The 14,051-nt window shown below is 39.8% G+C and overlaps 1 protein-coding gene across 1 annotated transcript in view; it reads left to right on the top strand.

Moving 5' to 3' along the window:
• GALNT2 (UDP-N-acetyl-alpha-D-galactosamine:polypeptide N-acetylgalactosaminyltransferase 2 (GalNAc-T2)) overlaps nt 1–14,051 on the top strand; it is a 161,045-nt gene that overhangs the window by 105,091 nt on the left and 41,903 nt on the right. Inside the window, exons 4-7 of the mRNA XM_006888756.1 lie at nt 1,148–1,246; nt 1,472–1,539; nt 1,754–1,819; nt 10,340–10,461. Of these exons, the coding sequence (XP_006888818.1) occupies nt 1,148–1,246; nt 1,472–1,539; nt 1,754–1,819; nt 10,340–10,461 (355 nt within the window). The remainder of the gene's footprint in view (nt 1–1,147; nt 1,247–1,471; nt 1,540–1,753; nt 1,820–10,339; nt 10,462–14,051) is intronic.

Genomic DNA, 14,051 nt, shown 5'->3' with positions numbered 1-14,051 from the left:
TACATCAGAGAGTTGGACAATGACGAGGAAGGTTAGAAGGAGAATTGATGCCTTTGAGCTGTGGTGCTGGAGAAGAGTATTGAGGGTACCATGGACTGCCAAGAATACAAACAGATTCATCCTGGAAAGGGTTAAACCAGGATGCTCCTTGGAGGCAAGGATTCTGGGGCTTCGTCTGACATACTTTGGACATGTTGTAAGAAGGGACCGGTCCTTGGAGAGGGACAGCACAAGAGGGGAAGACCCTCTATGAGGTGGATTGATTCAGTGACTAGGGTGATTGGGATGGGTGTGTCAGAGGCAGTGAGATTGGCACAGGATAGAGCAGGGTTTAGGGCTGTTGTATATAGGGTCGCTATGAGTCGCAAGTGACTCAATGGCACATAACAATAACAACAACCTTACCCATCCAGTCTTCTCTCAATCTGTAGAGATCAAAATTCAAAAACAATTTGTTGTAGTCTGCCCATACTGAATCAACCATACTCTGTTTAACCTAAGCAGAGAAAAGGGACGGGTCAGGTCTTTCGGCCTGTACTCTTACCCTTCGCTTCAGCCAGCACAGTCATGGTTGAAATGTGGGACGGTCTGGTGGAATGAGCAAAAACATATTCTTGCCGCCCAGGATAAAGGAGTACAGGCACTGGTGGTTTGATGAAAGCTAGATTCCCCAGAATTTCAAATAAATACCGCATGCAAGTTTAAAAATGAGCCATCAGAAAAGAAAGTGGTGATACGCCATTGGTTTCTCCACTATAAATTGTAAAAAGTGCATTTGTTGAGATATATTTCTACATGAGAATAAATGGTACTTCATTGTTTTTAAAGTTTTCTTCTTGTACTAGAGACAAATTCACAATGTTATTCTTTGTTCAAATATAAATACATAGATAAAAATTGAGCTCTTGCCTTAATACCTCCAAATTTCAATTAGTTAAGCTTCAGTATTATCCTGGAAGAAGTCGCTCTGGTGATGCCTTGTAAATACTTTCCTATGTCCTTATACCCTTAGCACTTTTATCTCAGAAAGAGTAATGCTTTTTGCATATAAGTTAATCATAGAATGTCCATTTTAACAGGTCCAGCTGCTTGTCCCTTGTGATCACTTTCTCAGACCACCACTCAGAACATGACTTTTCTTCTTCAGGTGTCAGCGGAAGCAGTGGCGGGCGGGCCTCCCAGCAACCAGCGTGGTGATCACGTTTCACAATGAAGCCAGGTCGGCCTTGCTGAGGACAGTCGTCAGGTGAGGCCAGGAGATGCCCCTCTTTTCCCACCTATACAGCAGTGAACACATTGGCTGGACCCAGGGCTTTGAGTCCAGGCATGCAAACAGGGTTATCCAATTGTTTGAGAAAAGAAAATGCCTATATATCTTCAGTCTAGGCCTGATGTCAAAGGTGGGAAAACTTCTGTCCCAAGTTATTCCCTCAGAGGCCTGATACCTTTTCTCCTTTGTGCTTTTTCTCAGCGTGCTTAAGAAAAGCCCTCCCCATCTTATAAAAGAAATCATCTTGGTGGATGACTACAGCAATGATCGTAAGTATTATAGTCTCTGCAAATCTGGCTCTTTTTGCTGCCAAGTCTTTTCTCCTGTGGTGCTCATGAACAGCAGTGAGGCCAGAAATCAGTATCTCAGAAAGAAGTGATGCTTCTGAAATAAATACCCCTACAGAGGCAGTCAGCTCTTAAATAATTTCATAGTTATTGTGCTTCAGTTTACTAAAACTCGCTCTTTCTTTTGTTTGCCTAGCGGAGGATGGGGCTCTCTTGGGGAAAATCGAGAAAGTAAAGGTTCTTAGAAATGATCGTCGAGAAGGTAAGGCACTCCTTAACTCAATACCCAAACAGTTGAATGCTGACTTGAATGAGATTTCCTGATTCCAGTAATAAAGGAATGTTTAAGCTAAAAAGCAGTTAATTGCCTAGGATTCTCCCTGCACCCATTTATCCTTGCTTGCTGAAAATGAGGACTTGAAGCACTTGCTACAGAAGATTAAAGAGATACAACCTTCAATATAGATTGCATGACAGTGTCAAGAAAACAAATTCTTACCAATGGACCGGTAGGCAACATCATGATAGATGGAGGAAAGATTGCAGTTGTCAACAATTTCATTTTGCTTGGATCCAGAATCAACATCCCTGGTAGCAGCAGTCAAATTTTTTTAAAAAGCATTACATTGTGGTAATCTGCTATCAAGGACTTACCCACAATTCTAAAGAATAATTTTACGTGAAAGACTGTGATGCACTTGATCCAAGCCTTAACCTGTTCATTTGCTGCTGCTTATACATCTGAAGGTTAGAGAGTGAATAAGAATGATTGAAAAATATTGAATATGTCATGAACTGCCAAAAGAACAGACAGTAAATCTTGAAGGCAGTGCAACTAGAATGCTCCCAAGAGGCAAAGATAGTCAAATTTCACCTCACTTTGGACATATTTCCAGGAGAAGCAAGTCCCTGGAGAGTGATATCATGCTGGGAAAGGTAGATGGATTGGCACAGAGACTACTGCAGTGAGCTAGTGCATTACAGAGATCATCAGGATGGTACAGGAAATGGCAGAGTTCACGTCTGTCATTAAAAGAGTCACTGTGAGCCACTGTCAACTTGATGACACCTAATAAAAAACAACAACATCATCTCTTTGTGGAAGAAAGACAATCTTCCATGCCATTTATAGTCTCAGAAAACTCCTTGAAGGATTAGCTTTGAGTTGCTTCTTACTGGATAACAGTATATTTTAGTTTATTGTCTATTTGAGAACTTCTTCCTCCCCTCTTTGCTTTCCCCTTCCTGCTAACTATCCAACAGTGAGTCTCTCTGTATGTAAAACTTCCTTTCAAAAAAACTCCAACTCATTGCCATCAAGTTGGAACCAACTCATCTGACCCTCTAGTAGATTTTCAGAGATTGTAAATCACACGGGAGGAGATTGTCCATTTTTCTTCCTTGAAGCAGCTCATGAATTTTCCAGTTGCCTTTGGGGTTTACAAAACAACACCTTAACCCCTAGGCCATCTTTTTATAATAGTGGATTTAATATAATATACTTTCTGTTGTGACTGCTTTATTTAGCATAATTACCTCAAAAAGCATTCATATTATTCAGTGTTTTGTGAATGCTTTACTGTTTTTTTGGTGTTCCATAGTACTCCATTGCGTAAAGATGCTGCAGTTTCTTTAGCCATTGATGAACTTGGGGTCATTTCCATCCCTTTGCTATTGTAAATAGTGCAGCAATGAACATGGGTGTGCATGTAACTGTTTATGTTGCAGTTTTTATTTCGTTAAGTCATGTATCTACTCATGTATCTACTAGTGAGACTGCTGGATCAAATTATATTCCTAGCTTTCTAAAGAATCACCAAACTGCTTTCCATACTATTGTTGTTAGGTGCTGTCAAGTTCAGTAGGACTCTTAGTGACCTTATGAACAACAGATCTAAACTTTGCCCTATTATGTGCCATTTTCATCATTTCTGAACCCATTGCCACAGTCATTGTGTCACTCCATTTCATTGACGGTCTTCCTCTCTTCTGTCAAGGGTAGAAGTCACACTTGACCATTGCAGCCCAGAAGATGCTCTGGATTATTGATTCTTATAGGTACATGAAGTAGGATGGGAACAAATCCAGACATCTAGAGCCAGTGAATATGTGGTTGAGGGGCCAGTGCAAAGGCCAACAGATAGCATATACCCCTTTACAGCACCAAAACACTCTAGGACAAGGAATTCCTTACTCCACAAGGGCAAGACAAAACCTTCAAGGGGATTTGGGAATTCAGCACTGAACCAGAGCCACTCATTCTGAAACTATGGTGATGGCAAGAGAGATAAGGAAGTCAAAAGATGGGATTGATGTTCTTGCTTGGGCAGCACATATATTAAAATTGGAACAATACAGAGTAGATTAGCATGGCCCCTGCACAAGGATGACACAGAAATTAGTGAAACATCCCATATTTTTCAGATGGCCAACAGACAGAAATGCTCAAAATCACTGGCAGTAAGAGAGATGCAAATCAAAACCACAGTGAGATGCCATCTCACCCCAGTATCAGTGGCAAAGTTTAACAAGACAGCAAGTAATAAATGTTGGAGAGGATGTGGAGAGATAGAAACTCTTATAAACTGTTGGTGGGATTGTAAAATATTACAACCACTCCAAAAGGCAGTTTGGCATTTCCTCAAAAAGCTGAGCATAGAAACTCCATATGTCCCAGCTATTCCAATGATTAGAATATACCCAGAGAAAATTAGAACTGAAGGACAAATGGAGATTTATACAACGATGTTTATAGCAGCATTATTCACCATCGCAAGAACATGGAAACAGCCCAGATGTCCAACCACAGTTGAATGAATTAAGAAATTATGGTATATTCACATGATGGAATACTATGCAGCATGCAGGAGCAATGATTTTGAAAATTTCTGCCTAACTTGGGAGGGTCTGGAGAGCATTATGCTAAGTGAACTAACTAAGTCCCATAAGGACAAGTACTGTATAAGATCATTATTGTAGAAATAAAAAGATAACTCATAAAACATGTATGAGGACTCAAGCAGGGGAAGGGAGGAGCAGGGGGGTGAGGATGAGCAGGGGGTAATCATAAGGTTGCACAGTTTGATGGGGGAGAGAGGGGCAGGTAAAGGAAATGGGAAAGATCTGGTGTGAAGAACAATGTATACGAACTTTGTAAGGAAACCAACATAAAATTTTCTTTAAAAAAAAATGGGATTGGGGACAAATGCAAAAGACTGGATGCCCTTCCCCTTCAGGTATTTTGGGGATTGATCTCTCCTGAAGTGACAAGGGATGGGGGAGGGAGAGGTGTCAGTGACAGCTAACTTCAGCAAGAACCCAATAAGATATTCATAGTACAGGTGAAGGGTGAGATCCTCCTCCTCCTTTTTTTATGTAATGTTGGATTTCTCAGGGTCTGGTCTTTATAACTTAACCAGAGAGAAAGAGGGTGAGTGAATGAGAGAGAGAGAGTGTGTGTGTGTGTGTACACGTACTGTCAAATCAGATCTGACTCGTATGGGAGGAGATTGTCGCTCCTTCTCCAGCAGAGCATCTGGTGGATTCAAACTGCGCACCTCTGGGATTGCAGTACAGCTTCTTGCCACTAGGCCACCAGAGCTCACCTAATTGTTTCAGAATTTAATTCTGCTTTTACAGCACAGACTCTACAATTTTTAAATCCGTTAAAAGTTTTCTATATTTTGTGGTCTTGCATTTAAAGACGTCACCAGACCCACCTGGAAGAATTTATAGTCTGATGTTGTGTGTGATGTTCTATACAAATAAATTAGGCCAGAGTGATCAATAGTTCTGCTTAGGTAGCTACACTCTTATTCATTATTTTGCTTATTTTTTTCTGTAACTTGGTAAGAGACAGGTGTTCAGTATTCAGTTATGATTATTTTTTCACAAATTGTCCCTGACTTAAAATGGGATTCTGTTCCAGACACTCCATTTTTAGTTGTTTCTTAGATAAGTAGAATACCTATAATAATTGCCTTTAATTACCAGTATCTTTATACATTTTTGTTTGTCTTCAGGATGGGGAAACATTACATTTAAACATAAAGATTTTTTTAAATATATACATTTTAAAAATAGCCAAAACATAAAAATTTACCCTGACAATGATGAAGACTCATACATTGATTCTTTGGCAATTTTAATAACTTTATTTGTGGAAGGTTCTGAATTATTACTGAGAATGAAGCTGCTGTTGCTAGTCAGAAAATTGCTAAGAGATTTTAGTCTACCTTCTCCTTTTCTTTTTCCTTCATATATTTCACAGTAACATTTCACTGCTCCTGAAATCTTAACAACTTTAGCAAAGCAGTATTTAGATCCATATTTTCAAGCAACAGAAGCCTTGATTTAGTTTAGGAAAAACTTCTATATGGACTGAGGCTCAATATCAAGAAGACGAAGATTCTCACCACTGGACCAATTGGCAGCATCAGGATGGATGGTGAAGAAATTGGGATTGTTCACAGCTTTAGTTTGGTTGGCTCTTGGCACCAGCAGCAAAGAAATTAAAAGACGTATTGCGATGGGAAAGTCTGCTGTTAGGGACCTCTCCAAAGTACTGAAGAACAATGGGGTCTCTCTGGAGACTAAGGTGCATCCGATACAGGCCATGGTCTTTGCAATCACTTGCTATGCATCAGAGAGTCAGACAGTGACTGGGGAGGATAGAAGGAGAATTGATGCCTTTGAGCTGTGGTGTTGGAAAAGAGTATTGACTATACCATGGGCTGCTAAGACATCGAACAGGTTCATCGTGGAGAGGGTTAAAGGCAAAGATTTGAAGCTTCATCTGACATACTTTGGACATACTGTAAGGAGGGACCAGTCCTTGGAGAAGGACATCATGCTTGGAATGGTGGAGGGCAGGCGCAGAAGAGGAAGAGCCTCTAAGAAGTAGATTGATTCAGTGACTGGAGTAGTGGGGATAGGTGTGTTGGAGACAGTGAGATTGGCACAGGATAGGGCAGAATTTAGGGCTGTTGTACATCGGTCGCTATGGGTTGCAGGCGACTTGACGGCACTTAACAACAACTGTCTAGTCACTGTGAATTTCTTGACAATTTCTCTCCTTCCTCTTTTTCATTATTTAGTTCTTCTTCAACATTTCTTTCCTCTTCAGAATTCACTGAGTTCTAATATGTAATTTCCTCTTAGTGATATGGAAGCTGTTCCACATCAGTGATAACAAGTTCTAAGTTCTTTCATTCATTCTTGCCTTTGTAGACAGTTTTCCCCACTAGTTTCAACTGTCATATTTCCGTGATTAAATGCTTACAGCCATTCATAGAACTCAACAGCTTTTTCAAGGCCCCTGCATGCATTTTCCCATACCTCTTCATTGTAAGATGCACTTTTGTAGGTTGACTGGTTGTATATGGTTTAACTGAGATTTTTCACAAGGTAAATATTTTGTAAGTTGAGAACTACCTATATTTCCTGAATTTAATCTGACAGTCTTGTTTCATATATTTTAAAGCTGTTATTATACATGTATACATTTAGGATTAAGCAGGAGTGATATTCACAAGATGTCTCTGGAAACTCTATGAACTTAGAGATAAACGACGATAGTTAAAGAACAGGGTTCAGGTCTTTTGTTCATAGGGTCACTATGAGTCATGCTCTACTCGACAGCAATCAACAACAATAACAACATATCTTACAAAGCATAGACTTTTTACTGTAAACATACCAGAAAGGGAGGGCTGGCAGTGTAGTCCATAGGGAGATATGCTGCTGACACAAGGTCATGACTCTTTGGAGGTTTGAATCTACTAGTGGCTCCTTGGGAGAAAGATGAGTGTCTCTTCCTGTGCGCCATAAACCCTCTGGAGGGTCAGCTGAGTCAATTTTGGCTGAACCAGCAGTGAGTGAGTGTTTTTATATCCAAGGTTTGTCTCTTAAAGATAAATTACAGCAACATTTTCTTAAATCCTGTCTTTTTACCTTTTATTTGGAGTTTTTAATCATTTAGCATCTGATGTGATTACTGATGTCATTGAATTTGGAACTACTATTTTCCTATCAATTTTCTGTTTGTCCTATATGTTTTGTTCAACTATTAAATTTTCCACCTTTTGGATTTATTACTTATATGTATAATAAAAGCCAAACCAGACTCATTGCTGACTAGTCAGTTCTGACTCATACTGACCTTCCACTGGTTTCCAAGGCTGTAACTCTTTCCTGGATGAGATTGCCCATCTTCTGAGAAGTGGTTGGTGGGTTTCAACAGCTGAATTTTTGGTTAGCGGTACTATATATTACAAACTAGGTCACAAGGGTTCCTGTGTTTGTAAAACTCTTATTTTAATTTTTCTTACGTCTTTTTAACTATAGTTTTGTTATTTCCCCCTAGTGTTTGCTGTGAGAAATGCCATATATCTCCTTCACTTACTACATTATACATAACATGTAAAAATTTTGTAATTGTTTAATTCTGTTACCTATCCCTTGTCCTAAATATTGTTGCTACTACAGATGTTACAAACTACACAATAAATTTTAAAACGGTCCCTTTCTAGAAAGACTTAAGAAAAGGAGCTTATATAAACTGTTAGATTTTTATATTAATATTTATGAATTAATATTTTTTAACAATTTATTATTATAAATTAATATTTATTAACATTTCTGATGTGTCCTTTCCATGAATTCAAGGTTTTTGGTTATCTGGTATTATTTTCTTTTAGCCCAAAAAACTTTCTTTAGTATTTTCTTTTTTTTTAGTATTTTCATTTCTTACAGGCTTGCTGATGATAATGTCTCTCATATTCTTTATCTGAAGAATTTTTATTTCTCCTTCACTGTTGTTAGATGCCATCAAGTCAAGTATAACTCTTAGCAACCCTGTGAACAAAAGATCTAAACCCTGTTCTAACTTGTGCCATTCTCACACTTCTTGACACACAAGAGCCCATTGCAGCAGTCACTCTGTCAGTCCACCTGGTTAATGGTCTTCCTCTCCTTCACCAACCCTGCACCCTTCCCAGCATCATAGCCTTCTCCAAGGAATAGCAGCTCCTAGCAACCTGCCCAAAATATGTGAGGCAAAGCCTCATCATTCTTGCCTCCAAAGAGCACTCCAGCTGTACCCTCTCCAAGACATATGTTTGTTCTCTTTGCCATACATGGGATATTCAGTGCCCTTCTCCAACACCATTTCTCCATCAATTCTTTTTCTATTATTCTTATTCATTGTCCAGCTCTCAGATTCATAGCAAGTAATTGGAAAGACCATGGTCTGAATTAGATGCATCTTAGTCCTCAAACTGACATCATTACTCCTCAGTAATTTGAAAAAAATCCCTAACTGCAGATTTTCCTAGTACAGTGTGTCTCATTATTTTCTCTAAGTAGAATTCAGAATTAGCAATATTTTTCAGTGCTTTAAATGTCATTCCAATATCTTCTGTGCTCTAATTTTCTCTTTATAATTTTTGTCATCATTTGTATTGGTGTTTAACAACTTTACTGTGCCTAAATTTGGTTTTCTTTCTATTTTTACTGCTTAGAGGTTTTTCTGTCCCCTTGAATATAAAAGATAATGACGCTTAGAAATAATCAGCCTGTTATATTATTTTTCTGTCTCATTTTTCCTTCTCTTTCTTGGACTCTTAATTGCACATAGATTCTCTCTCATTACTGTAGAGTTGGAACTGACTCATATCTGACCCTCCAGTGGTTTTTCAGAAACTATAACTCACATAGGAGGATATTACTCATCTTTGTTCTGTTGAGTCACTGGTAGATTCAAACCACCACAGAGGGTGCTACCTATGGGTCGTCAGGTTAATGTCTGTTTTTCTGCTTTCAAATTCATTGTTCCTCCAGCTCCAATCTCCTATTAAACTCAATGACTTTTTTTATTTTACAGTTTTTCATTCAAGAGTTTTCATATGACTGGGCTAAGATCGCTCTTCTCTTTACATACTGTGATTATTGTTTCTTTTGCATTCTTGAACATAATTATAATAACCCACTGCTGTTAAATTGTTTCCAGCTCATGGCAACCTTTTACTAGGTTTCCAAGGCTCTAACTTCAAAGGATACAGATACCAAACTTTTGACTATATAAAAAGAGGACTTTAAATACTTGTTGTCACTGGTTATGAGTAGTATTGCCATTTTCATATCTAAAGTTCACCATATATAAGCCCGAATGTATAGTAACAGCTATTTATGACCTCATCCAGGCGTACAATACTACTGTAAAGAAGACTGTGTGTGTTAGTGAAAAATACATTTTATTAACAGGTTGTATGTACATACACTATATATTTGACCATTAGTGCAGCTCCTTTTGCGAAAAAGCCAGACAACTGTGCTTTATTGTCATTTACATTGTTTGTGGTAAGTCTGAGGAGGCAAAGATGTTTGCAACACTGTTAACATCAAATTATCACTATGAAAGTCAGCATAATTAGCCTTTCTAGTGTGATGCCTTTTTTAGCTTAATTAGAAAATGCTGTGGTTGTTTTAAGGCGAAATGGTTTAAAAAGTTCCTCATTACAGTTGCTTGATAAAGAAGACTTTGATTATGTAAAAGCCTTTCTCAGAGGATACTAATTCTTAGAAAATTACATCCCCAGTCATACTGCCTTAAGACAGAGGCATCACCTGGACAGAGCTCTGTCTTGGTGAGCATAGGCTGTGCTGAGTGCATCAGACAAGTTGAAAGGTGGTGCAGGTGCAGAGGCTGGGTGTACTGCCCTGCTCTCTGTCTCTCAGGAACTACAGGTGTGTCTCCTCATGGCTTTTGAATTTGCTTCCACAGGCTTGATGCGCTCCCGGGTTCGTGGGGCTGATGCTGCCCAAGCCAAGGTCCTGACGTTCCTGGACAGTCACTGTGAATGCAACGAGCACTGGCTGGAGCCCCTCCTTGAGAGGGTGGCTGAGGTGAGGCAGGGGCCCAGAGGTGTGAGCTGGGGACTGCTCAGATGAAATGTCTCTAGATGTTTATTCAAAGAGCAGAGTACTGACTATGAATTTTTTTAGTAGGGAAAAAAAATCATAGGGAAGAGCAAAGACCAGCAGAAGCCGGCGAAACTTGGATAATTTATATGGATGCTATCTTAGAACGATTTTCCTTGCTGCCCACTAGTTTACAGTGAATTTGTAAGTGGCAGAATGCTTAGGAAAGAAGGGCTCCCACAGTGAGTGCTGCTCTTCTCAGAGGATAGGGAAAAGGACACTGACAGGAAGGGTGGTAGGTTCACCCCCTTCAGTGGTGCTGTCCTGGCATTGAGAATGGCCACCTCCAGCTTGTTAGGAGAGTTCTTGGTCAAGTCATAGGGAGTAATGATGACCACAAGGGTTACATCACTAATATTACATTTAGGCTTTTGTCGTTTGTCTTGCCTTCTATATATTTTATGTACTTTTCTTTCCTATTGAATGGCTCTTAATGGGATGAGGAGTATAAGTTTGATGAAAACGCTATTGAAATACAGAATGAACAAATTATAGCAAAGAATGGCTATAAAAACAGCAAGAGCCCATGAGGATGGCCATGTTTCCCCTTTATCAACTTCACAAAGGAGAGCTATTCCCATCCACAACATCAGTAACACAAAACCAATTCCCATGAAGTCAGGCGTGCCCCCACACGCTCCCTTGCTTCTTTCTACTCATCTCAACACCAGTCTTAACTGCTTTGGTGGGTCTAAAATCTGATGTGATAGCTCACAGATTACAAAGAACCATTGGGGAAGTCAAAAAATTATGATTCAGATTAATGACTGAATACAGTCCAGACAGCTCTATTAATCTGCACATAGGCACCTCAGCCACGACCCTTATGGCTCTAACTGCTCCCAAGTTTTCAGTCCTGTCAGTATTGGCTTACCAACCCCCATGAAAGAATTCCTATCTCTCATCGGTTTTCCAATCTGGCCATGGCTGCTGTTACTGTCCCGAAGCATGTCTGACATTTCCCTGTCTCCTCTTGACCAGGATGGGGAAGATCTCTTTCCTCTTCTCTGATGGGGGAGGATTCTGATTCTTCTGGCTAGAGCTATTCAATTTATTGGTGAGACTAGAGAATCTTCTTGTAAATTTGTTGAGACTGACCAGTCCCTTAGTGGAATGGTAGATAGATAGCTATTCTCATGTGGATAAGTTAACACCCCATTTGCATATCCCTGCCCATCTATATAGCAAAGTCAAGTAATCTCTAGAAGAGTCAAATTGAAAAATAAACTCCATAAAGGCACAGTCACGAATAGGGAGATAATTACAAAGTGTTTTCCATATACACACTAAATACCATTTATTGAGTACTAACTGTATGTTAGAGGCTTTTTATCTAATCCAGGTATCATTCCCACTTGATGAAGAGAACTTTGACAGTGTATGCAAAGTTGAACAAATAAATAGGAGAGCTAGGTTTGCCAACTAAGTTCAAGTAAATCTCTAAAGGTACCCCTACCTTTCCTTGTCCACACCTAGATAGAAGAACCCATCCTTGGCCCAGCCGTGCCCCCGCCAATGTCTGCTACCATGCTGCCTCCTGGTAGGCCACAGTCAATGCCAAAGTTGCCAATTTGTTGAGAAAGTCTGGAAGAGCCACTTAAGTTTTATAGTTTGACTCTAAACCATTTAAAACACCTCTTAACCAATTATAGGTGGAAAAGTCTTGAGAATATATTAATTTCTCATCAGTTACGAAGAAATTATCTGTATTAAGAAACAGAATGAGATAAAGGGGACTTAGAAGTAAAGCAAAATATGATCCTTGACTCCCACACCTCAGTGATACCGAGGAGAATGTTGTTCTTTATTGTTGATCTTCCCAGGCCTATTTTGTCCCATAAATGCTCAGGGTGTCAGAATTAGAGGGTTAGCTAGTATTCTGTGCCCTCCTGGTAACTATGCAAGTTAGATTGGCTGTACCCCTCTCTCCAGGGAGTCCATAATTTGTTTAAACAGAGCAAGCTGTGCAAGCAGACATCTCGCTCCTTAAATGGAAAGTCCCACAGCTGGCAGCTGAGCCCCCTCAGTCCCCATGACCAAGCACTGTGCCTTGCAAGCAGTGAAAGCAGAATACATATTTGACAAATGAATGCATGAGTGAATTAATGGGATTTGTAAAGTTCATTTCTTGGGAATGACTCAGCCAAACAGTATCATTCTGGTCTTTGATGCAGCTGTTTCAGGTCCCCGAAACTTAGGTTCAGTGCTGCTCTTCATTTCCCTGATGAGGATGTGCTTTTCCTATTGAATAAATGATGTGTGGTATCCTGCGCCTGACACTTCTGCTGTGAAGATTGTTGTTGTTGTTGTTATGTGCTGTCGAATCGTTTGCGATTCATAGTGACCCTATGTACAACAGCCCTAAACCCTGCTCTATCCTGTGCCAACCGCACCGCCTCTGACACACCCATCCCGATTACCCCAGTCACTGGATCAATCCACCTCATAGAGGGTCTTCCCCTCCTGTGCTGTCTCTCCACTTTACCAAACATGATGTCCCTCTCCAAGGACCTGCCTCCTTACAACATGTCCAGAGTATGTCAGATGAAGTCCCAGTATCCTTGCCTCCAAGGAGTAGCCTGGTTTAACCCTCTTCAGTGTGAATCTGTTTGTTTTCTTGGCAGTCCAGGGTACATTCAGTACTTTTCTCCAGCACCACAGCTCAAAGGCATCAATTCTCCTTCTGTCCTCCCTAGTCATTGTCCAGCTCTCTGATGCATAACAAGTGATTGCAAAGATGATGGCCTGTATCAGGCACACCTTAGTCTCCAGAGAGACACCGTTGCTCTTGAGTACTTTAGAGAGGTCCCTAACAGCTGTAAAGATTAGCATTGATTAATCCACCCTCACTACCAGACTGTGAACTCTTTTAGGGAAGGAAAACTCAGTTGTTGATTCTGATATCCTTAAAATTTAGTACAAAGCTTGGTGTATGGTAGATGCTCAATAAATAAAAACTTTTAAAATCACCAGGCATTTCTCTTTCAATGTCTTAATGTTCTTCCCTATTGTGTTATTTTTGTGCTCCCAGCCCAACACTCTTTTTTCCTTGATGATTTACACCTAGATGATGTTGGGCTTTCATGACATTCTCCTTAGTTTGTTCTTCTAATAGGTTATTTTTGTGTCTCTGTTTGATTCCTTTATTGATTTTTTTCAAAGTTTTTCTTTTGGCTAATAAATGTTAAGTGACCCAAGAAAACCATGTCCTCCTCTGTTGAAAATGAGCACGAGACAGCATCTCAGTGTCTCTCCATTGTTCAGTCACCCAAACTGAAAGAGGTCAGAAAATCTATAGGCACTGTGTTCACACACTTCCGGCGGAACAATGACAGTATGCCATGAAAAGCTGACCTGTTCTAGGAAAAAAATAATGTGAGCATGAAAGTCTTCCATTTATTCATGTAACTTTCGACTATAATAATAGCAGTCTCTTCTCATTGCACACACACATCATAGAACTCTACTCTGTGTGTTATGTAGGTGTCTCAGCAATGAGTTCAGACTTGCTAAAT

This window comes from Elephantulus edwardii, unplaced genomic scaffold (genome assembly GCF_000299155.1).
Source record: "Elephantulus edwardii isolate Elephantulus edwardi_28Jun2011 unplaced genomic scaffold, EleEdw1.0 scaffold00071, whole genome shotgun sequence".
Taxonomy (NCBI): Eukaryota; Metazoa; Chordata; class Mammalia; order Macroscelidea; family Macroscelididae; genus Elephantulus; species Elephantulus edwardii.
This window is presented reverse-complemented; position numbering and strand designations above follow the sequence as displayed.